The 23344-nt window shown below is 54.5% G+C and overlaps 7 protein-coding genes across 7 annotated transcripts; 4 read left to right on the top strand and 3 right to left on the bottom strand.

Moving 5' to 3' along the window:
* Positions 1 to 75: 75 nt before the first annotated feature.
* M421DRAFT_424361 (uncharacterized protein) lies at positions 76 to 5573 on the top strand. Its single transcript, XM_033593729.1, has 4 exons — positions 76 to 328; positions 519 to 948; positions 1002 to 4836; positions 4884 to 5573. Exons 1-4 carry the CDS (start codon positions 252 to 254, stop codon positions 5195 to 5197), a joined length of 4656 nt encoding a protein of 1551 aa, XP_033445197.1. The 5' UTR covers positions 76 to 251; the 3' UTR covers positions 5198 to 5573.
* A 59-nt stretch (positions 5574 to 5632) lies between these two features.
* M421DRAFT_71260 (Spc24-domain-containing protein) lies at positions 5633 to 6349 on the bottom strand (the record flags this gene model as incomplete). Its single annotated transcript, XM_033596772.1, has 3 exons — positions 5633 to 5807; positions 5882 to 6273; positions 6323 to 6349. 3 exons carry the CDS (start codon positions 6347 to 6349, stop codon positions 5633 to 5635), a joined length of 594 nt encoding a protein of 197 aa, XP_033445196.1.
* Positions 6350 to 6670: 321 nt separating this feature from the next.
* Positions 6671 to 7233, top strand: M421DRAFT_95087 (mitochondria fission 1 protein; the record flags this gene model as incomplete). The annotated part of the gene is made up of 3 exons (XM_033598270.1): positions 6671 to 6689; positions 6742 to 6854; positions 6904 to 7233. 3 exons carry the CDS (start codon positions 6671 to 6673, stop codon positions 7231 to 7233), a joined length of 462 nt encoding a protein of 153 aa, XP_033445195.1.
* Positions 7234 to 8059: 826 nt separating this feature from the next.
* On the top strand, positions 8060 to 9581 carry M421DRAFT_95086 (uncharacterized protein; the record flags this gene model as incomplete). Its single annotated transcript, XM_033598269.1, has 3 exons — positions 8060 to 8209; positions 8291 to 8808; positions 8858 to 9581. 3 exons carry the CDS (start codon positions 8060 to 8062, stop codon positions 9579 to 9581), a joined length of 1392 nt encoding a protein of 463 aa, XP_033445194.1.
* Positions 9582 to 12920: 3339 nt separating this feature from the next.
* Positions 12921 to 16289, top strand: M421DRAFT_269591 (uncharacterized protein). Its single transcript, XM_033588776.1, has 2 exons — positions 12921 to 13175; positions 13238 to 16289. Exons 1-2 carry the CDS (start codon positions 13132 to 13134, stop codon positions 16152 to 16154), a joined length of 2961 nt encoding a protein of 986 aa, XP_033445193.1. The 5' UTR covers positions 12921 to 13131; the 3' UTR covers positions 16155 to 16289.
* A 909-nt stretch (positions 16290 to 17198) lies between these two features.
* M421DRAFT_103483 (uncharacterized protein) lies at positions 17199 to 20906 on the bottom strand (the record flags this gene model as incomplete). The annotated part of the gene is made up of 6 exons (XM_033586909.1): positions 17199 to 17979; positions 18027 to 18331; positions 18390 to 18828; positions 18899 to 19221; positions 19666 to 20475; positions 20745 to 20906. The coding sequence occupies 6 exons, from the start codon at positions 20904 to 20906 to the stop codon at positions 17199 to 17201; spliced, it is 2820 nt and encodes a 939-aa protein (XP_033445192.1).
* A 363-nt stretch (positions 20907 to 21269) lies between these two features.
* Positions 21270 to 23314, bottom strand: M421DRAFT_95083 (uncharacterized protein; the record flags this gene model as incomplete). The annotated part of the gene is made up of 3 exons (XM_033598268.1): positions 21270 to 22153; positions 22211 to 22975; positions 23029 to 23314. The coding sequence occupies 3 exons, from the start codon at positions 23312 to 23314 to the stop codon at positions 21270 to 21272; spliced, it is 1935 nt and encodes a 644-aa protein (XP_033445191.1).
* Positions 23315 to 23344: the final 30 nt, after the last annotated feature.

The raw sequence follows: 23344 nt of genomic DNA, 5'->3' as shown, positions 1-23344 counted from the left end.
AGTGTGCCAGTCACGTGTGTCATTTTCGGTATCCTTTCGCCTGAACCCACGACGCCACGACGATCGCGCCCATTCGCCTGTACCACTACCCTCGAGTGCCACTCTCCTCCGCCCGTTTAACCCAATCCAGCTTCCAGCTTGACATCATCCTCGAATATTCGCAACTGCTCCCAATCAGTTTGCCGCTCCACCTCCACAAAACGAAAGGCCTCGACACACCATCGTACCTTCCACACCCCTTCACGACCACAATGGCACCTGCTTCCTTCGCTTCAGCAGCTGCAGGCAGTAACGCTGGCGCTGCGCGGACAGACTCGAGCGGCGAATGGTAAGTGCGAGCTCTCCTGCATTTTGCACCATGCAACCACATAGCACGTCCTAGCTGTACAGCTCTACGGCATTGTCTTAGATCGCTACAAATATTTCATAGCCCCCCCCCTCACTGTCGCCAAACGCTTCGCTCGCTACATCATGGCCGAATATCCACAGGACCACCTGCATACTAATGCGAACACCAGGGCTCGACGCACTAATGGTGCTACGCAAACATTCCGCCGGCCCTCACACGTGCCCACGTCCTCTGGCTCAGCACCAGCCCCCGCCTCCCGAGACGTCCCTGCCCCTGCACACGCGACAAATTCTGGAGTCTATGTACCGCCGCACGCGCAACCGGGGCGTAGTGGTGGCTCCGTTGCGGGCAGCTACTCCCGCGATCAGTTAATGCAGCTCTTCCAGTCCCAGCGCGAATCCGACGAGATTCATGAAGGACTCTCGCACTTGTACATGGGCTCTTGGGAACCTCATGCCACAAACGGTGCCTCAGGCGCGTCATGGGGGCGCAAGGACGATCATGGACGGGAGTCTCAGAGCGGGGTCGACCAGTGTTGGGACAAGGACGGCAGCATAGAGCCACTGCACCTGATCGCTTTCACAGACGACGAGAGAGAGGTACAATGCCCCATTTTTGCGCGCTGCGACGTTTGTGCTTACCCTTGAGTCAGGTCTTTTCGTCTTCTGTCAATTCGCCGCTCAAACCACCGACGCAGAATACAAACAAAGACGGCACTTCCAAGGAGCCTTTGTCCTTGCGCAAAAGCTCGATTTCGCAGACACCAGGCACGCCATATGGTTTGTCGTCGCCTACCACAGCGCGACCTGGAAACCGCCGCCGGGATACTGGCGATGCGTATCCTTTCCCTTCGTCGCCTGCAACCTCCCGTTTCGCCCGCGAAGAGTCTAATACAGTCACCCCACCGGCTTCCTTGATACGTCGCCGAACGGGCCACCTGGAGCCCGCTATCGGCGAAGAGAGTGAAGAAGCGAAGGGCGCCGGGGAGAACGCTGTACTTTTCAGCAACCTGAAGCGCACGACAACTGCACCCTTCAGTCCAGGCGGTGCATCTCCATGGGCTGCTCCTCAAGGAGGTGGATTCTCGGGTCCCATGGGCGCGTTTGGCAGTTTTGGTGTTTCCCAGCCCGAGAAGAAGCCTGGACTTGGGAGCGTCCGGGGTGAAAGCAGATTCAAAGGGTTGATGGGAAAAGCAAGCACTGAGGAATTTGACAAAGCTCCAAAAGAGAAGGGATCATCCAGCAACCTGGGCAACCTTGGCGAAGCAGACTCCTCGAAGCCGTCCTGGATGGAGGCGCGCTCCAACAGGCCCTTGAGCAGCGATACTGATCCGTATCTGGACGACGATCATCCCACTGGCTCAGCTGCGCTTCGAGGCGAGGATGTCAGCCCCCCTAGGCATGGCTTAGGCGGCTTTGGCACGCCACACCGACCGGACGATGGCGGCCTGGCTCCATTTGGCATGACCACTGACAATACTGGCTTCCGTGACATGTTTGGCAATTTCAGTCAGCAGACACCGCACCGTGGAGGAGAAAGAGGCAATGATCAGATGAGCCCAACGGATACGAACCCTTATAGGAGCCCAGATCACGCTCGTGAGCAGCAAGAGGAGGACTCGGAAGGATCAGACGTTCCGAATACGCACTATCCCGGCATGGGTAGCTTCCAGGTTGAATCGAACCATCCTGGCTTGCACAACGCATTTGGAAGTCTTGGGGGCCTTGGAAGAGCGTCAGGAGCCTTTGAGGCTGTTCCTGGTGATCGAAGTCAGACATCCAGTGTTGGTCCCGGACGCGGATTTCCCACTCTGCCAGGACTCGGAGGCCTACCTGGACTTGGAGGTTCCTCGGCTTGGTCTGCAGGCCCGCAAGGATTGGGTACTCCCTCTCGAGAGCGACCCTTCGGCTTCGATAGTGCATTTGGAAACGTCGGCGAGGTTCAGTCACCATCCCTCGCTGGGCTTGGGAACAGCTCTCTGTTTGGAGCAGGCTCAGGTCTGGGCCATGGATCGATTGGTCGGGCTAGCAAGCTCGGATCGCTCTTCCCCGCTTCGATGCAGGAGCAGATGCGTTCGAACGAGCAGCACGGCGAAGAGGGCTCATCACACGGTGATCGCAACCACAGCATGACCGGAGGTTTTGGCAGATTTGGTGCTCAAGCCCCTGGCAGCGGCATTCCCAACCGTGATACCGATAGTCCTTTCCGTGCGAACCGCAATCTCTTTGACGACTTCTCTGGAGCCAGTAGCGATGACCATGGCGGCTTTAGTCAGAACTCCGGTGCTCAGTCGAACTTGGCAACTACATCGCTGTCTATGGCTGCGCTCAACCAGACCAGGACTGCACAGCCGTCAACGCCTGGCCTCGGATCTCCAGCTTCGAGTCAGCCTCCCCAGCCTCAGCAACGTACCATGGTCATGCCTGATCGCATGAGGTGGATCTACCGTGATCCATCAGGCAACACGCAAGGTCCGTTCTCTGGACTTGAGATGCACGATTGGTATAAGGCTGGCTTCTTCTCCCCCGAGCTTTTGGTCAAGAAACAGGAGGAGCCAGATTACGAACCCCTAGCCCAGCTTATCCGCCGTATCGGCAACTCTCGTGAACCATTCCTTGTCCCGCAGATCGGCATACCCCATGGACCGGCTACTGCTCAACCTGGCAACAGCTGGGCCGGCGGTGCAGGCGCTACACCCGGCGCTCAGCCACCATTCGCTAACAGCTTCCCCAGCTTTGGTACTACCTTGACCGCGGAACAGCAAAACGCCCTTGAACGTAGAAAGCAAGAAGAACAATATCTGATGGCTAGGCAAAAGGAGCACTTGGCCGCACAACAATCTGTCAACCTCAGATCGGCTCAGTTGGGCGGCATTATGCCGAACCAGCTTCAACATCACTCCAGTGCTCATAGCCTGCACAGCCAGCCAAGCTTTGGCAGTATCACCTCGCCTGGCGGTTACCAACCCTCTCCTACCCAGGGACCAGGTGCCGGTGCACCTGCATCTGGTCTCATGGAGAATGCCTTCAGGCCCGGCATGGTGCCCGGTCTGGGCCCGATCGGTCCGGGTATGGATATGATGGGCAACATGCGGGACGAAGAAGTGTCAGGGCTCATGGATCGCCTCAACCTCGGCCGTGGCGGACAGCCTTCTTTCGGTACTGCCCCTGGATCGTTCGCGCCACAGCACCCCGAAGGCGCGTCACACGCGCAGAATGTCGTGGCTATGCTCAACGACCGAGCACGACTGCAGCGTGAGCAGGCTGATCATGATGCCATGCAGAGGCTCGGCCTAAACGATCAGCAGGCCACCCAAGCTTCTGCCGACCGCCTACAGCAGTTCAACGACTTGCGTGTGCAAACCGACCTCGATCAATCTCGCACTGCTCCTCTAGAGGGCGTGATTGGAAAGTCGTCAGCCTCTACTGCGCAGACACAGGAGCAAGAAGCCGACCCTCAATCACCTGAATACGACGACACCCAAGAACAAGCACCAGAGTCAAGTGCTGAGGGCCCGGCTGCCTCACAGGAGCTGCTTTCTTTGACGGAGCAGGTCCAGAAGGCACAGTCTGCTAAGCAATCGCCTCAGCCCCAGTCAGCTTGGACGCCCGTGGAGCCTGCCCTCTACCCCTTCCCGCCTGCACCCTCGCAGTCTCCTCTTCCAGCTCCGGCTGCGCAGAGGAAGGCTATCGTCCCTGGAGACTTGCACGCTGACTCTCGTGCTGCCACCCCTGGGGCTGACACACCAAGCGCATCCATTGCACCATGGGCGAAGGAGCCCACCGAAGCCTCGAGGGGCCCATCTCTGAGGGAGATCCAGGAAGCAGAGGCTAAGAAGGCTGCTGAACGCGAAGCTCTCGCCGCTGCTGCCCGCCGTGAGGCATTCGAGAAGGAGCTCTTGGCTCAAACCCAGTCGCCTGTAATTCAGCCTGGTCTTCCGTCCAGCTCTACTTGGGCGAGCGGCACTGGTACTTCCCCAGCTACTCCAGCTCCTACCGGTGGTGCCTCTGTCTGGGCCAAGCCCGCTGCTGGCAAGCCACCCGCTCAACCAACTCCCACCTCCAAGAAGACCCTCCAGCAGATCCAGAAGGAAGAGGAAGCCCGCAAAAACCGTGCAGCGGCTCAAGTAGCGGTAGCCGCTACTGCTGTTGGTGTTGTGCCAGCAGTCACCGTTGCTGGAAAGCGTTACGCCGATTTGGCCAGCAAGCAGACTCCGGTCCTGCCCGCCGGTGCTCTTGCCGTCGGTGCTAGCCCCTGGACCACCGTAGGCGCGAGCGGCAAGGTCAAGGCCCCAGGTGCTCCTGCTAGTCCCGCACCCGCTGCTGTTCGCTCGACCAGCTCGACTGTTATACCCTCGATCCTCAAGAAGCCTGCCATTATACGCACTACCACTCTCGGTGGCGTTTCGGGCAAGGCCAACGCTGAAGAGGAGTTTCGCAAGTGGGTCGTGAACGAGCTTCGCTCTGACCTTAACAAGGGCATCAATAGTAAGTGCTTGTATACAATAAGTGATTCTGTGCTAACGTATCACCAGCTGAGGACTTCGTCTCATCGCTTTTGAGCTTTCCCGCCGACGCCGAGCTGATCACGGAGTCCGTTCACTCAGCCAGCAACACGCTCGACTCTCGTCACTTCGCCGAGGAGTTCCTCCGCCGCCGTAAGCTTGCCGACAAGGGCATCATCGACGACCGCAATACGTCCAGCCCCGCTGATAACAAGTCTGCAAGCAGCGGCTGGTCTGAGGTTGCAAAGAAGGGCGGTGCAAGCATGCAGCAGCAGCAGCAGCAGCCTGCTCTCGACTCTGGCGCGTTCAAAGTGGTCCCGAGCAAGAAGAAGGGCAAGAGGTAGATTGACTTGTCGTCAGAACTTTGAGGGGCACAATCGCTCTGAACGTTTGGAATATATGCAGCACGGGCATGTGTTGGTCTATCTGATGTACGGATATGCGAAACTCAGCGGGCAGTATTCGGAAAATGTCATCGACGATAGCCGAGGCTATGCGTAGCCTACGTAGTCAATGGAATAAGACATGTTGTCGTCGAATGCATTCTTCTCTACGCGTTGGTCGTCTTCCTTGTATTATTCACAAACAAAGATGATTGCAGTGTGTTCGAGACGGGTGTAGGACAATCTACAATCCACGGTTTGTGGACGACATCTCTCCTCAAAACAGGTCATTGCCATTGCATGCGTACATCACAGTACTCCAGCCCATCAAAACGCCGCTAAACAAAAGGTATCTCAGAACCGCACAAAAATTGCCCGCCCAGCACCAGGCACCCTTTACATGGTCCTCCAGAAGTAATTTGTGTAAAAATGCCGCGAGAACTTGGGGTCTATGTTGACAACGTGCACGTCGCCCTTTGCTGCGTTCCGAACAACGGCCTTGGTGTACTGGCCTGTCGTAGGGTCGGCTTCGACATCGATGCCGAGTGTGCGGTAGAGCTTCAGCTTCAGTCTGTTCTTCGTCAGCATGCAATCCTTGATCGCAATCGCGTCGCAGCGCTGTGCAGCGCGGGTGGAACGACTCACATGGTAGCGTCCTCGCTCTCCGCCTTCTCCCGCTCGCCGCCCTCCACACCTTCAGCCTCAAGGTCCTGCGCTACTCCACTCAATCTCTCTCTCTCCTGCTGCAGTCTCTCCCCCTCGATCTCGAGATCACTGGCCTGCTTCGCAATCTTGAACTTCTCCGTGTCGAGTCGCAGAATCTCCGCCGCATGGTTTGTCGGGTTGTGCTGCGACAGCGTGTGGCTGTGGTTTGCGGAGAGGGTTTGGTGAGTGCGCGAGAGCTGTGATAGAGAGGATTGCAGTGATTGCAGGTGCTGTGTACGGAACTGTGAGAGCGTGGAGAGCGAGTCGCTGATTCGCAGTAGAGAGGCGGTGTCGTTGGCGATTTTGAAGTGTGATGTGCATTGTGAGATGAGCTGGATTTGTTAGTGTTGTGAGCTGGTTGGAGGGTTGAGGGAGGCGCACGGCGGCGGGGTCTTCGTCGAGAAGCATGTTGACGGCCTTGAGTGAGTCGTGCGGATGTCAGGTGACTGTAAAAAGTCTTGTAGGTTTTTTTGTTGCAATAAGTCGTGGTTCGAGTGCTGCGTGTCGCGATGCGGTGATGGTGTTGGGCACGGTTTGTTGTTGTGGCGGCCGTGCGCCCCTGGCAACGGGCTCGACCGCGGCTGCAAAGAGCTGCCGCCACACCTCAGCAGACCCACGAGGCGACGTCACTGACCGTTTTCACGAGACAATCTAGCTGTGCGCTTGCGCTGCCACCAACCCTCATATTCCATTGCACAAACCGTTCCGACATCGAAATCACATATCAACATGTCGCCGTCGCTGCCCTGTAAGTTGCGCCCATGCTGCGACTGCGCTCAGCAACAGCTGACACGCGACAGACGCCGCCGACGTCGAGTCGCCCCTGAAGCCGGATGAGCTGCAAGTCCTTCGCGCACAGTACGAGAAAGAAGGCGAATACGTCGGCCTGCAGACAAAGTTCAATTACGCCTGGGTACACCCGCCACCTCCACATCCACCACAGCCCTGACTGACACCCTCAGGGCCTGATCAAGTCCAACGACCGCCCCGACCAGCAAGAAGGCGTGCGCCTGCTGTCAGAGATCTTCCGCGGAAGCCGTGAGCGCCGTCGCGAATGTCTCTACTACCTTGGGCTCGGCAACTACAAACTAGGCAACTATGCGGAGGCCAGGCGGTACAACGAGTTGCTGTTGGAGCTTGAGCCGGCGAATTTGCAGGCAGGCAGCTTGAAGGGGCTTATCGATGAGAAGGTTGCCAAGGAGGGATTGGTGGGTGCGGCGATTGTGGGTGGTATTGCAGTCGCGGCGGGGTTGGTCGGCACATTCTTGTTGAAGAGTGGAAGGAGGAGATGAGCTGAGAAGGTGGGATATGATGAGCTACAGCTGCATTCCAGCATCCTGGGCTGTTGATTTGGGCATGGGGATACACATATGAGTGATTTCTGTTGCGCAGGCGTTGGTGGACTCTAATATCACGAAGCCTGAAGCTGAGCGACTTTGTCAAGACTGACAATGCTTGAACCAAGAAGCGGTTTTTCCAACTGCTGTTACACACATTGGAACACATGGCTTCACCGGGCGCGTTGCTGACAATCGTGGTTGTGGTTTGATCGAAGCGCACAGAACAGCGCAGAATCACGAACAAGTGGTCGCAAACGTAGAGTCAGACTCCGACAGTCAGATCCTTGGACTGTTCCTAAGCAGCAACTACAATACATTTCTCTCATTTGAGAACCCCACACTTTCCCACACTCTTAGCTTCTAGATTGGAGTTGCCCGTCAACTTGTACCGGTTGGTTCGCTGGACCCTGCCACAGGGCCAACGATCTCCAGACGGCAACAACCGACGTCACCGGACGAGCCAGCATTCGACCAGAAATGAGATCTTGCCCCCGCGTCACGACATTCTACTCCAGTACGACCTACAACCTAGAAACTCCTACAGCGCCAACCCTTATAGCTACAACACTCTACCCGCATTCGAACTTCTCTGTGCTCGGTCATAGCAGGCCAGCCGGTTCCTTCAGCGCGGAGCACGGAGCTATCGCCCGCGCATAGCTCACGTCCTCCTGACGGTTCCTCGTGAGTCCGCATGGCTCCAAACATTACGCTTGGCTTGCTGAGATGAAACCGCAGTCATTCCTCTTCTCAGCCAGACCCAGATACGAAATCTACAGAGATGCCGTCGGACCAGAACGCGCCCGCAACAGCGGGGAGTGAGAGGCCCGGACACCGCGACATGATGTTCTGCCACGAATGCGCCGACGAGTGGTATCGAGACGAGCGCGGCCTTACGTGTCCGGAGTGCGGTTCAGACTTCACAGAGATTGTGAGTTGACTGCAAGGCTTTGCTTTCAGCTTTACCACTGCGAGGCCGGATTGACGAATGCGCGCGCTTACACCCCGCCAGATCGAAGACGAGAATGACCCCCGGGACAGCAACATGTTCGGCCACGACGGCGACCAGGATGATGAGGACATGCCTGACCACGACCAGGCCCCGCTACCACGTCTGAATTCCCACCAGAATCCATTTGCGAACGACGACCCAGAGGAAGCGGACATAAGCAACTTCAACTTCGTACGGGTCGGACCTGGCAGATTCAACGTCCAAGCTACCATAACACGGTCCGTCCCTCCACAAGGCCTCGCTGTTGCCAATGCGCCTGGCTCGATTGGCGGCTTCATGTCGATGCTCAATGGCTTGACGCGAGCTGCTGTACAAGCACAGGCGCCGGGTCAGGCTCAGCCTCGCGGACAGGGCGAGGGACTCTTCTCAGGTGCCGGCCTATCTGCGTACCAAGGGGCGCAAGGCCAAGGACAACCGGGCGTGCACTCAGGACAGTTTACATACCACGGTGGAGCGCGACTGGCACCTCGTGGCGATGGGCCTGGCATACGGGTTGAACCTGTCGATGACATTTCGAAGTGAGTGATATTTTCTGGATAGAATGCGGTGTATGCTAACCATCGACAGCGTTATGACTGGTCTGATGGCAGCACTTGGAGCTCAGAATTTGCCCCAGGGCGGGGATGGCAGTGGTCGTGGTGGGCCAGGTGGAGAAAATGTCCCTGCACCTTTCTTGAATCTCTTCCAATCGCTTGGTCTCATTCCAGGTGGAGGTCAAATGGGCGACTTTGTGTACTCGCAAGAAGGCCTCGACCGCATCGTCTCACAGCTTATGGAGCAGACAGCGACAAGCAATGCTCCCCCACCTGCCACACAAGCCGACATCGATGCGCTACCCCGAAAGAAGGTGGACGAGAGCATGCTTGGAACAGAGCACACCGCTGAGTGCAGCATTTGCATGGACGAGGTAAACATTGGTGAAGAGGTCACCGAGCTGCCCTGCAGGCATTGGTTTCACCACACATGCGTCTCGGCATGGCTGCTTGAGCACGACACATGCCCACACTGTCGAAAGGGGATCACCAAACAGCTGGATGGCGGAGCCAATGCACAGGCGTCCACATCAGGTGCACAAGCTACTACTGGGACCAGACCATCAGGGTCGAGATCAATGCCCGGTGCGTTCGAGGACGTTGCTGATGACGGCACTTCATCAGGCCCATACGTCGTTCCAGCAGAGCCAGGGTCTGCAGAGGACCGAGCTACCGGTACATCCACAGCTACGGATGCGGCTTCAGGTGGAGTCGGTAACCGTATACGCAGGGGTCCGTCCTCTGGCTCTCAGTCCTGAGATCTCCATCACCGTCGGCATCCAAGCTGACATTCTTCTTTCTTCTACAGGCCGGCAGAGACTGCGCGAACGACACGAGCAACGGCGTGAAAGACATCGGCAGCGTCGCGCCGCACGGCATCAACACCTGCTCGACAGACTCGCCACAACCTTTCCCCCGGTATCCGCATCTTCTCCCGAGATCTTCATCGTGAATACACGGTCCAACACCTTGTTTCGAAACATGATGCGGTCGTCTAATAGCAGTGATTGGCCGGGTTCCGCACATTGATACTATACTCCTGCACCTAGCGTACTTGGTTCCCTTTGGCGTTTCAGTCCGTTTGTTGCCGTGTAGATATCCTCCTTTCTTCCCCTAAATACACTGGATACAGCATGACAACGGCGTTACACTGTTTACAATCGGGCATTCATTGGGCGGCTTTCTGTAGAATCACGAATCGACATAAATGAGATGTTCGTATCTCATCATCTTCACTCCAAGGGTCATGCTCGTTCATACCCCCACACCACTCAGATAATATGGGACGTGACGTCGTGTGGAGTCGCGGCGGCCTTCACCGCTGCCACAGCCCGCCCATCGCTCGGCTAGCAATTCGCCGACAAAATCTTCGACTTCACATGTCAGGAGGGGTCACCGGGTCAACGAGAAAGTTCTTGTTGGTTCTCGACGGAAAAGAAAGGCACAGACGCGATCGCCCAAGACGCGGTGTGCGTGCAGTGAAGCTTGGGCTAGCGCCCGAGCAGCAATGTGACTGACTGGCAGTGACAGCGCATCAGCCAAATGCCGCGAGCCCTAAAGCCGAGCATTTGAAGCTTCGATTCATGCGCCTCGTCCAGTGAACTCGGGCAGATCTTGAATTTGCGATACCTACTACCTATCCTGGACTTCATGTTTCGGGTTGCTCGAGGCAACCTCTCGCGAAAGGCATCGAGTCGGGGGGTCCCGGTCTTAACACGGTGTTCCTGCAGCGTGTTGGGCGGCCTGCAGATGTCGCAGGACTTGACTCTGTATGGCGCGGCATTTGGCGCCACAGCAACTGGCGCGTCCACGTTACGCAATATCCGTGCTCAAGCTTGAGCTCCAACAGCTGTCCATGTCGTGTCAACGCGCTGGCAAGTCGACACCGCAATGATGCACCGCTCGATTGATAGCAGGCAGTAGTCAGACATGAACAATCCAAACTAATTGACCATAATATAGAGACCTGCTCGCCTCGTTGATACCACCGTTCTCGTTCTACTTTCCTCGGTGGTCGTCCTTTGCTCTCACGCGACGCCGACGTGGTAGCACTACGTGCAGCGCTGTGATTGGGTACCCGTCTCGACGTTTGCTGGCAGGGTCTGCTTCAACATGTAGTGATCAATATGGGGAGCCGTCGACAACGTCCCAACGACGAAGCACCGATCGCAGGCAGCGAGCTCAACACCACGATTACCCATCGTCGACGAGGATACATGGTCATGCAGGGCGTTCAGGCGTCAACGCTGCTGCTGCGATGGTTGTCCGCAGACCCGGACCCTTGCACAAGGCGGTAAGAATGAAGTGGAGCCGCGCCTCGAGCACGACCCATCTTTCGCCTCGGACAGCCCTCACAACGGGATCTTGTGTGTTGTGCTTGCATTAATCGGCGTGTCGACTTTGCCCCATGTGAGGCGTGCAACGTGCAGAGCGTCTATTCAGCGCATCCTGACTGGGCAGCAGCTGTCCTTGGTGCTGCAGGCTGCATACAAATACAAGCACGCTAACATGCACGCGTTGACCGTACATAAAGCTCCTGCTGAAGGACCAACAGCGCCCCCGTCCAATTGACAGAACCGGTAAAAATCTTTTCAAAGGCGGAACAGGCTAGCAGGCTACTGGAGCCCGTGACATTGATAGCAGAACTGAATCATGCCTAGCTGGCGCTCGAGGGAAAGCTATGAGTGAGTGATCTTCCGTCATCCTGACATTTTTTTTCGTCTTCACCGCACCTTTGCAACTCGCGCTTCACTCTGCCCTCACGCTTCGCTCTGGTAAGAGATAGCTCCCTGTCTGGTACCCTCGTCGACGCCAGAGTTTCACATGCACTATTCTTCCCAACAATTCTACTGTTTGGATGTTCCTGCCCGTCGCTCAACTCACCGCCATTGTTTACGGTGACATAACAGTGTGCTGACGTCCACTCCAGTGCAACGGCCAAGGAGCAAAAGCGCATCCTCGCCGATATAGAATCAGGATCGTCCAAGTTCGGTCGAAAGCTTCACTCAGCTCGACCGCCCCAGGCACACAAAAACCAAAGTGGTTTGAGCCAAAGGAGCTCTGAAGATACAATATCAGCTGCAACCGAGGGAGCAGTAGAGCCACAGGAGTCAAGTTTGAGAGGACGAAAATCGACGAATCTAACTCGTCCCGGCCTACCCAAGCGCACAAGCAGTATGCGTAGGGCCTACAACTACTTTTTTGGCAGTGCCGGCGCCGCACCGACTTCACCCACAACCGCAGTCACCACAACGGAAGCACACGCACCGGCACCGAGCCAGTCCAGACCCACAACCGGTGACAATGGCATCGACACACCGCCCGAGACGCCGAGAGAGGCTCTCTCTGGCGCAGACGCTGGTAAGCAACCTCTCTTTCGCCTCGCCCCGCCTGCCCAATAACCTATTGTGCCAGGCTCGGGTCCGTTCTACCCGTTCTCTCTTCACGCAGCGCCGCTACATGTTCCGGCCTCGTCGCTAATCCGCCGCGTCAACACAGGTGTTCAGCCTCCTTCGCCCAACCCGAACGACTCGTATGAGGTCCAGCTCGAAGCCCTGAAGAAGCAGCTCGCCCATGCCGAATCACAGCTCGACGAGGCACGCATTGTTGCCAACAAGCAGGATGAGCACGTCAAGACACTCGAGGATGACCACAAGGAGCGTGAGAGAACCTTCGAAGAGCGTGAGAGCACTCTCATGCAGGACAAGAAGGATCTCGAAGAGCACATGGTCAGTGTTGTCGTGCAGCAAGTGCGCGAGGCTAAGACCAAGGAGCGCAATTCTGTCCGCGAAGAGTGCGAGACCGAGTTCAACAGCAAGATGGCTTCTACCACCGCTGAGCATGAGGCCCGCGTCACCGAGCTCCAGAACGAGATCGACAGCCTGAAAAGCGAGATTGAGAAGTTCAAGAGCAACATCGCAGATCTCGAGGGCAAGACCACTGACTCGGCACCCAAGGCGGAGCTCGAGGCGAAGAACAAGGAGATCGAGAGCCTTTCGGAGGAGAAGAGCACTGCTGAGCAGTCCCTTGCCAAGGCGACGGCTGAGCTTGAGCAGCTTACAACCGACAAGAAGAGTGCCGATGAGGCTCTCTCGAAGGTCAACGCTGAGCTCGAGCAGCTCCGTGCCGACCAGGCCTCTCTCATCCCCAGGACCGACCTCGATACCAAGGACGAGACCATCGCCGCTCTCACCGCCGAGAAGGAGGCCAACATCAAAAACGTTGAGCAGCTTCAGAGCGAAGTCCACTCGTTGAAGAAGCAGATTGAGGAGCTCCAGACCAACCACGCCGACGCCACCGAGAAACTCAATGCTCGGACAGAGGCACACAACAAGCTCTCTCAGGAGCACGAGGCTCGCGGCCTGAAGCTTTCCGAGCTCGAGTCGACCAACGCCTCTGCATCTGAGGAGCACAGTGCTAAGGTCGCTGATCTGGAGAAGGCGCTTGCTGGCGCGAAGGAGGAGCTTTCCAGCCGTACTTCCGACCTCGAAACTGCTAAGCAGGAGCTCGCCAGCAAGTCTGAAGCAGCTGAAAAGGCCAGCAAGGATGCCGCCGCTGTCACCGACTCGAGCAAGAGCGAAATCGAGAGCCTGAAGAAGCAGATCAGCGACTTGGAAAAGAAGCTTGCTGCTGCGGACGCATCAAAGGGTGACGCCGACGAGCTTTCCACTAAGATCTCGAAGCTGGAAGGTGATTTGAAGCAGGCTCAGGATGCCCTTGCCACCAAGACATCTGAGCTTGAGAGCCAGATCGCCACTCTCACCACTGAGAAGGGCGCCGCCGCCGAAGCTGCTGAAAAGGCCAGGGCCAGTGTCGACACTCTTACTGCCCAGATCGCTGACTTGGACAAGTCTCTGAAGGTCGCTCAGGACAGCCTTGCTGCTAAGGAACAGGAACTCGCGGCTGCTAAGGCAGATGCTTCCAAGGCATCTGAGGCATCGGCTGCTCGCGTTGCTAAGCTGGAGCAAGCTCTTGCGGAAGCGAAGAAGGAGGCCGAGAGCGCCACTGGCTCTGCCGATGCTCGCGTCACCGAGTTGGAGACATCCCTCAAGAAGGCACAGGACGATCTTGCTGCTAAAGAGCAGGAGCTCAAAAAAGCACAGACCGATGCCTCGACAGCGACCGAGACTTCGTCCAAGAAGATCTTCGAGCTCGAGAAATCTCTCAAGGAGGCCCAAGACAGTCTGGCAGCCAAGGAGAAGGATGTCGAGAGTGTCCGTGCTGAAGTTGGTGACGCCACTAAAGTCTCCTCTGCAAAGATCGCCGACCTCGACAAGCTCCTGAAGGAAGCTCAGGGCAGCCTGGCGAAGAAGGAGGCGGATCTCAAAGCAGCTAAGGAGGAGGCTGCCAAGAGCACCGCCAGCTCGTCGTCGAAGATCAGCGAGCTTGAAAAATCTCTGAAGAAGGCGACTGATGACCTTGCTGCCAAGGACACTGAAGTAACGGCTGCTAAGGAGACGGCACAGAAGGCTACTGAGTCCTCGTCATCTCAGGTCCAGGAGTTGGAGCAGAAGCTTGCGACCGCCGTTGCCGCTCTCGCGAGCGAACAGTCGAAGAGCACCGCTGCTCAAGCCAATGCTGATAAGTTGAAGGAGACTACCACTGCCCAAGTTGCAGAGCTCGAGAAGAGTCTCGAGGCTGCCAAGAAGGAGGCTGCCAATGCCACCGAGTCAGCCAAGGGTGAGACTACTGGTCTTCAGACCAAGGTCTCCGAATTGGAGTCATCTCTGAAGGACTCGGCAGAGAAGCTGGCAGCTCGTGACGCTGAGCTTGCCAAGGCTGTCAAGGCTGGTGACTTGGCAAAGACTGAGTCCACTGATCTTTCTAGCAAGATCTCTTCTCTCGAGAAGCAGCTCGCCGATGCTAAGCAGCAGGCTGAGCAGGTCGGTACTCTCCAGGCTTCGTTGAAGAGCAAGGATGAGGAGCTTTCCACGGCGAAGGCATCCAGCAGTGAATCTTCCAAGAAGATCGGTTCTCTAGAGAAGGACCTCGCTGCTGCCAAGGAGCAGGCCGCCCGAGTTGAGACCCTCCAGACTTCGCTCAAGAGCAAGGACGAGGAACTTTCCAAGGCGCAAGTAGCTGCCAAGACCGCAAGCAACACCGCTGGAGAGAAGGTTGCCGCCCTCGAGAAGGACCTTGCCGCTAAGACTGAGGCCCTGAAGGAGGTTGAGAAGCTCAACAGCCGTATTGCCGAATTGGAAGCCGCTCAGAAGGCTAGCACTTCCGCACAGGAGGAAAGCAAGGGTCAGCTTGCGTCCGCACAGCAGGCCCAGGCCGAAGCCGTAAAGGCTCACGAAGCAACGAAGTCTTCGCTTTCGTCCACTCAGGAAAAGCTAGCTACTCTTCAGAAGACTAAGGATGGTCTTGAGAGCGAGCTCAAGGCCGCCAAGGAGAACGGGTCGAAGGCTTCTGAGCTCCAGAGCCAGCTCGACAAGGCTACTGCCGACCACAGTGCTGCTTTGAAGAAGGCTGAGTCCTCTCATGAGGCTACCAAGAAGGAGCTTGGGAGCGCAAAGGCTGCTCACGATGACGCCGTCAAGAGCGCCACGTCTGCTCACGACAAGACAAAGGCTAGCCTTTCGTCCGCTCAGGAAGAGGCCAAGGCTGCGAAGCTTGCACAGGAGAAGGCCGAGAAATCGCTTGCTGACGAGCACAAAGCTGCCACGGATGCACAGGCTAAGGCAGCTTCCCTAGAGAACGCGATCGCTGAGCACAACGCTGTTGCCGAGAAGGCCGCATCTGAGAAGGCTACATTCAACGAACAGATGAAGGCAAACGACGCCAAGGTCGCTCAATTGCAGGCTTCCGTTGAGGCTGTCACTAAGGAGAAGGCTGAGAAGGATGCTCAGGTCTCCGAACTCCAGGCTAAGCTCACTGCATCCGAGAAGGCTGCCGAATCCGCAAAGGCCATCGAGGAGCTAAAGAAGGAGTCCGACGCCAAGCTCCTCGAAGCCACCAAGGCACTCGAGCTCTCGCAACAGCAGAGCAAGGCTGCTGAAGAGAAGGTAGCGGCCAGCACTAAGTCCGTCGACGAGGCTGTTGCCGCCCGCAAGGCCGAGGAGGAGAAGTTGGCCAAGTTTGAAGCTGAACTTGCTTCTCTCAAGGCTTCCAGCGCGGCCAGCACCACCGAGCTCGCTTCTCTGAAGAAGGATCTCGAAGCGGCCAAGGCGGACGTCGAGAAGGAGAAGAAGAGCCAGGAGTCCCTGAAGACCCTCAACAAGTCCGTCATGGAGAAGATCAAGGAGAAGGACGCTAAGATCAAGGAACTGACTGACGCGGCTGCGAAGCCCAAGGAGAACGGCGTCAAGGCTGAGGCTGTTGCCGAGGCTTAGGCGCCTTGATCCTCGGTTCCGGCCCTGAGTCTTGGATGAGATTGTACAGATTGCTGTTTTGCTTTTCGCGCTGTGTGGCATTATACCCCGTCCGGTTTCCGTCGTTGCGTACTCAGAGTGAGCGTAAGATCGTGCTGGTCGGATGTTTCGTAGGAGGATAGACTGGCTGCTGTTTTTGGTCCCCTTATTGCGTTTTGTTTGCGATGAGTTTCCTTGCTTGTAATGATGAGACGGCATATCTGCACGATTGCGCAATGGCATGACGATGAATGAGTGCGGATAATGAATTGCATTGGTATATACTCTACGATTGTGGCTGGAAGAAATATTTCGTGCAAGTACAACACGCCTCCGATCAGGCGGTCGCCCAGATCCTGTTGACTGTGTTTCTGCCCCATTACCAGATTCCTCGAAGACATCCATCGCTCATTAGAGGGGTTTTGGCGGTCTTACTTCTCGTTACTAAGGGAGCTGGCGAGTCAACTATATAGAGTATAGCAATTGCTTTAGCAGCTTGTGTAGCTTTAGATAACCCTAGCAACAGCAGAAACTAAGCTATAGCGTGAAGGGGTTTTAAAAGGGAAACTATTTTAGTAGTAATAGTCTCTAACTAGCAGTAGGTAGAGGCCTTGATACTTTTCGGTTTAATATAGATAGGCTTTAGGGTCTCTATTTCTTTGACTCTTGCAATAAAATACTAAGGAGCAAAAATCTAGTTGACCCTATGTCGCGATATATACCCTGCAGTTCACGGATTGAAACATGTGTTTTGCTCCGACACCCTATAACTCTAGGGTATTAGTATTATAAACTCATACATTCTTCCTAAGCAATTGATAAGTTTTCCGCTGAATTAAATATGAGAGGTTTGTCCTGTATCCTGCTAATTTGTCCACGGAAAAGCGTAAAGTTTGTCGAGAAATTGCACTGCCAAAACCCCTCCACTGACAGCGAAGCACTTGCTCCGACACAACACACAGTACCCAATGTCGCTTCAAGATTGTCGGTCCACCGCTCCGCACTAATTGTACTAATGTGCTCCCTCTACTGTATCTCAACCTTGGTGCCTGAGTCCAGGTTGATGTATTTGCCCATCATGTAGCCCGCACCGATACGCCCGTAGAAGTTCCTATCACGACCAGCCATCGATCGTTTTGGTACCACAAGCAGCATGTAATAGCGTTTCTTCATTTCTGATCTTTCACGCTTGTCCTTTGCCACAATCACACATTGCGGACGATGTCCATCGGCTTCAGCTGTCCTTGCCATATCGTACCTGAGGTCAACTTCACCTCTGAGTTGTTTACCCACGTTGAAGTCGCGTACAATGGCTGGTATTGCCATAGCACTATTTTGAAGAGCTGGATTCGAGGTAGTAATAGAGTCTCGGGTCCAGGGCCCTGCTATATTGTCGAACTCCCAGTCTACGGTATCTCCGGGAACGTCGACGTAGTCAACCCCCCCGCTATAGGCCATCCACGACCAGCTCGGCACACGAATGTGTCTATCGGCCGGGAAGTCGATGGTTTTGAGGCCATCTCTGAACTCCTCCTCTGCGCCACGGTACCACAGTACGCTTCGGTGGAATGATTCGCGCTGGGATTTGTCGCCATCGTCAAAAATGCCGAAACCCCCCTTGGTGCCGAGGGCTCGTAGAATCCGCTTTTCAAGTCCTGCGATGCCGGCCGGTCGATCCTCCCATCTTACAAATGAGAGACGGGAGTACAGGCTGTAGAGGCTCTGGAAGGATTCGATTTGCGCAGCGCGCGAGTGTCGCATTATCTTCTCTGGGAAGTTCGGGTCTCGAAGAAAGTCCGTCATGGTGCTATGCTCGTTAGTCACATGCGAAATTGATTATTGGGGGTTATTTACTTGTGCAGGCTGGCTAGTGTTTCGCATCGGACGCCGTTCCCGCATTCGAAGTAGGTCTGACGTTCTGTAAAGTGAATTGTTCGACGCGCGAGCGCGCGTTCTTGAAGGACCCAACCGCGTCGATGGAGACTGCCCTCGATGACATGTCTCTGGAAGTCGTCAATCCACTCACTGATGTAAAAAGGATCTTCTCCCTTGCGCTGAATTGTGACAAATGCACTCTGTAATCTGAAACCAAGGAAGCCATCGTTCTGACCTGTAGCACGCGTCGCTGCTAGCGCGCAGTATGCACCGCCAAAGGTATCCTCCATAATTTTGACTTCTTCGTTGGAAATCCCCATCATGTCCTTGAATGATGCAAACCGCGTCAATCCAGAGATAGCGAATCCCCAGAGCTCGCGTACACCTGACCGCATCTTGGAAATTGCGGGGCAGCAGATCATATGGGATAACTTTTTTGAAGTGATCGATGTCGCGGCCCGAGGTCGGATCTTGACGAAGAGTGACAAAAGGTACAATCTGCGAAGTGTCGCCCCATATGTGTGAGAGAAAGACGTATCTAGCAGATGTGTAAGCACCGTCTCTTCTCTTGACAAGACGTAGTTGAGGGGTCTTCAGTGTCCCGACGTCAATCAACCTTGTAGGTAGATCCAACGATGACTGTAGCGATAATTTACGACCGCAGTCTTCATGCTTAAGATCACAGTTGTCCAGCAAAAATTTAAGGAGGTCAAAGAATCCATCCGTTTCTGGGTTGGGAAGCGTAGGAGAGCCCATTTGAATCGGCGTGGAATTGTCGATGCTGGATTGTCCATCAGTGATCTTTTGTCGAACGACACGAACTCCAAGTGCGCCACACATCTTTATGGTACTTACTTGGACTTCTGAATATGGAGAGAATGGGGAGCTCAGATCCTGCCAACTCCAAAGTCGATTGATGCCGTTCGATTGTAATATGTTCCCGACCGTCCTGAACACGAAGAATTAGCGCACATAAATTACACCGTTGTGCTAGCTCCGCTAGAGACGTCCACGAGTCCTCGAAACTGAAGCCTCCTATCCAAAAGTCCAAGTCCGTGCAGCGCTGACAAAGCCTTGCGCGAGGACCTTCTGGGGGTGCAAGGGCCGAAGCGCCGATTTTTTCGATGAACTCTTCGGCGAATACGTTGTATACTAGATGCTCCCATATTTGTAACTAAAGTAGTTATTGATCGAGTTTCTACACTCGCTCCGCACGTACTGGTGGCATCTGGTTAGGGTGGTCAGCGGCAGATTACAGATTAATCGATTTTGACGACTTTTTGGAGGCAGACGGCAAGGACATGGCAAGAAGCGTGAGCAACTCTTTTCTAGTATGACACCTTCAAGGGCTGCATCTCTTGCAGAACCGAAGTAGGTGCAGAGTGTGTCAGACACATGTCCGTTCAATTAGATAATGCATCAAATTATAGGAGATGAGATGCATCTCTTTGATTTCAACAACAACTAACAGAACGAGAAATTGACTTACTGAATAGTCTTGTCGGGCTGATGCAGCCAGCGAAGATTCTGTCACAACTGACAGAGGCGGAGTTGCTGAAGGCGAATTCGTGCGTGCAGGAAGTTTGATGCTTTCTCGGTCTTTTCCATCAGCCAGGACGTACTTCGTTCCCTTTATTAATATTTTGTTGAGAATCTTATCCAGAGATCCTCGAAATTCGGCCGCGGTAGCGCGATACAGTGGATTCTCGTCGCCATCGCGCTTTGGTCGAAGAAACATTGAGCTATCCCTGTCACCCATTCTGTTTGGTTTCAAAGTGACGACCAACAACTTTTTGCGAACTATCTCCAGGAGATCTTTGATAGCACTATCCTGTGAACATTCTGGGTCGAAACGTAGTATATGATCGATCCAAGCAGCCACAACTGGGTGAATTTGTGGCGCTTCCCCTGCCCCAGAGATCTGGAAGAACTGTGTCGAAGAATACTGCGTATCTCCTATGATTTGAAAGCGAAACTTCTCGAGAGTGTCGTGACCATGAAGGAGCCATATGATATACTCCAAAGTGAGACAACCCATGGACCATACATCATACAGCCGTGACCGACCTCGTTTAGATAGAACTTCGGGTGCTTCATATCGAATTGTGCCATATCTTTGACTTGTGTCCTGATCTCGGAGTTCTGTCACGATGGTATGCCGCTTCGCAAGACCCATATCAGCTATTTTCAGGACCCCGAGCTCTGATCGTGTTCGTGCGTGTCCCATACTTCTTTTGTCCAAGAACCGGAGGATATTCTGTGGTTTAAGATCACCGTGTCTGATGCTGTCAACGCGATCTACATCGGGAGAATTTCGAGGCACCTCCAGGTCCTTTTCAGCTATTCTGGGATTGTGAAGGTGATCCAGACCATCGGCGAGGCCTCTCAGTTGTTCGATCGCCTGACTGATTGCCACCGCATTGGGACTCTGTTGAGCAGTTTCCTCCCAATACTCTTCCAGGTTGCCACCGTCTGCCCAGGGGAACATGACGTATCTGCGTTTGCCTCTTCTTATGGCTGCAAGACAGGGCACGATATTGTGATGCTGGAACCTTCTGATATGCCTCAGTGCTCTTGTCTCATCTTCCCAGGCTTTTTCTGTGGTGGAGTCGCTCCCGTTATCTGTCGGCAGGAATTCTTTGACCGCGACCCGCAACACGTCAGCGTGCAATGCTGAGGAAGAGTCTTCGGACTTACATGCTGTGTTTCCAAACCTTCTTGGTTTTCTGGATGGATTCGAATCTTTGAAACCGATGCGAAAGCCCCGGTTTTTGAGGCATCGTAATCCTTGGTGAAAGGCAGAATACAATCGCTCGGTAAGTCATAGTCATACTGCTTGTCCGAGAACACCGGTGTCATGAACGTCCAACGCACGCTGCTGAATCTGTTTTCAAGAGATGGTCTCAAGGTGACTTCGCCTGTCAGTCGTTGCATCGCACTTGTGGGCAGGTCTTCATCGGATAAATCCTGGCTATTAGACTCGACCATGCAGGCGAGTAGCTCAAGCGACGTCAGGCTGATGGCGACCGCAGTGGCAAATGTTTTAGTAGCGCGTTTCAGGACCCAATTGGTCAGAAGTTCACTGTCGTAGTCCTGGAAGGTTTTCCAGAACTCTCTGTCTTCGGTCTCGTCGTCCAATTTGTTCAGATCTCTCTTCGACTTTGCAAGTTCTTTTTCAATTGCATCACGTGTGATGATCCCCCTCAGGCGTCGTGCGGGACATTAGTCCAGTTCTGGATCAAAAAAGTTCGATCTCTCGAAAGCCTCAACAAGTGACACTTCTAGTGATGCACTGGGGCGTTTCCTCGCTCGAAGCATTGTTGTGTTCAAAGTTGTCGTTTGAGCAATCTTGGCTGGTCCCTCCGGGCCAGTCTCATCAGAATGGCTGTCGGATAGAGGCTCCCAAAGAGATGGAGAACCTGGCTTGGATTCATCTGCTGAAGGAATTGAGTCTGTTGCCAGTTTGCTGTTGTCAATTCTGACATCGTTCTCGGTTTCCTGCTCTTCTTCTCCACTCTGTGTTCCCGAATATTCCTGAACTATACTTGCAGGCGATGACGGAAAGGGTGATAGAGGTGGATGATCGGTAGGCTTCTGAGAGTTTTCGGTCACCGCCACTGTTTGGTCGCTGTCGCCATTCTCACTGACCTTATCCTGATCGTCACGTCTCTCCTGCAACTGGATGAAGCGGAGAGAAAGATTCATCAAGATCTGGAGATGGTCGGCGATGTGTCCAATCATTGGCGCTGGCACCTTGTTCATGTTTTCAGGCCTGATGTCTCCTTCTAATCGAAAGCCGCACAAAGGGCACACCTCCCTCCCACGGTGTTCATCGACAAAAGTCATCTCGGCTGGAGATTCGCCCAGATTGACTTCACCTCGAGAAGAGATCTGATGCATTGAGGTAAGGTGGTTGTCAACATGCTGGTCAGTTTCAAAGAGCGCTGGGCTTGGGTGTTGACTGCAAATCCACATCGGGCTGTAGTGGATATGTTGCGCCCAAAGTTGATCGTGTTTGAACATATGTGCAGACCATTCACTCGTCGTTGCAAAACTGTTTTCCAAACCGATACATTTCTCGGAAAGGCATGGAAATGGCTTCAAGTCTACACGATAGTGGTTCCTGTCACACTGTCAGTAAAATAAATATCGTGGTAGCACACAGTCAACCACGCGCCTTCCTTTGTCCGTCCACCGACCATTTTTGGTCAGCTCATCGCTTGTCTTCATGGAGCACCATGGGCACGCCAGTATCGCGCCATTGCTGTCACGGAATCGTGGTGGTGTTGGTTCGTTCGTAGATGCGATGTGTGCGATGGTCGTGCTTGGTCGACTTCTGTGGGTGTGTATTTGCTTAAATCGTTCTCGGAGGTTGCATGTGCCAATGGTAGTCGGCTTGTTATCTGAGAGCACAGTATGGGTGACTGCGGTTTTCTGGACTGGTTGGACGGCGTGCTCAATCATTTGTGGCTTCTGCACTTGTTCCTGATGGGTACGATGCTCTATCTTCGGACGGGACAGAGGCCTTTGATCTCTGCTTTTAACTCCTTGGCGCGATGCTTTATACTGTATGACAGCAAAGCGGTCTTTCATGCTCTCGCTTAATTGAACGATCAGGCTTTCTGCAGCATTCGGATACAACAGATGCAATGCGGCTAAGGCCATTGCCTCAAAATTCTCGAGATCCAGATGTGCCGAGGCGTAAGCCCTCGCCCGTGCTATCTCAGTACTTCGTGCTGATTGTCGAATAGCGGTCCCCACTCGATGAAGTTGCTCTAGCGACTCGTCGATGGCCTGGAAAGTACCCCTGAGGAGATTATCGGCATTGGTGGCATCTTGATGCTCTCCTTCTGCATCTTGACTCCATGATCTGTTGGCGATGATGTGATTTGAAGAGCTCTGCAATACAAGCTCCCAGTCCACGTCCACTGTATGCGTTAGTTCGCAGTGTCCATCATGACCTCGGGAGGTATATACGTACATTGGATTAAGTTTCGTCTCAAAGTCAGCAAAAGACGTACAATTATGTCTTGAACTTCCGGGTGACGTTGCAGTTGGCAGTCTAGGTCGGCTTTTGGACCTGCGAAGACCCCTAGATGTTCCCGCCAGGCGGTGAATCGAAGTCCGTAGTTGTCGAGTCGTGTCCTGAATGGCAACGATGATGTGTTGGTTTTCTTGAAGAATTTCTGGAAATACTCATCGCAGTCCCAAGCCAGCGAGAGAATCGGACCTTCGGGTGTTCCATGTGCGGTCTTTGCCGCACACATGATATAACCCTAGAGGCCGCCTTAACAACT

Source organism: Didymella exigua, assembly GCF_010094145.1.
Source record: "Didymella exigua CBS 183.55 unplaced genomic scaffold M421scaffold_34, whole genome shotgun sequence".
NCBI lineage: Eukaryota > Fungi > Ascomycota > Dothideomycetes > Pleosporales > Didymellaceae > Didymella > Didymella exigua.
The sequence above is the reverse complement of the archived record's forward strand: the minus strand, read 5'-3'. Positions and strand labels throughout refer to the sequence as shown.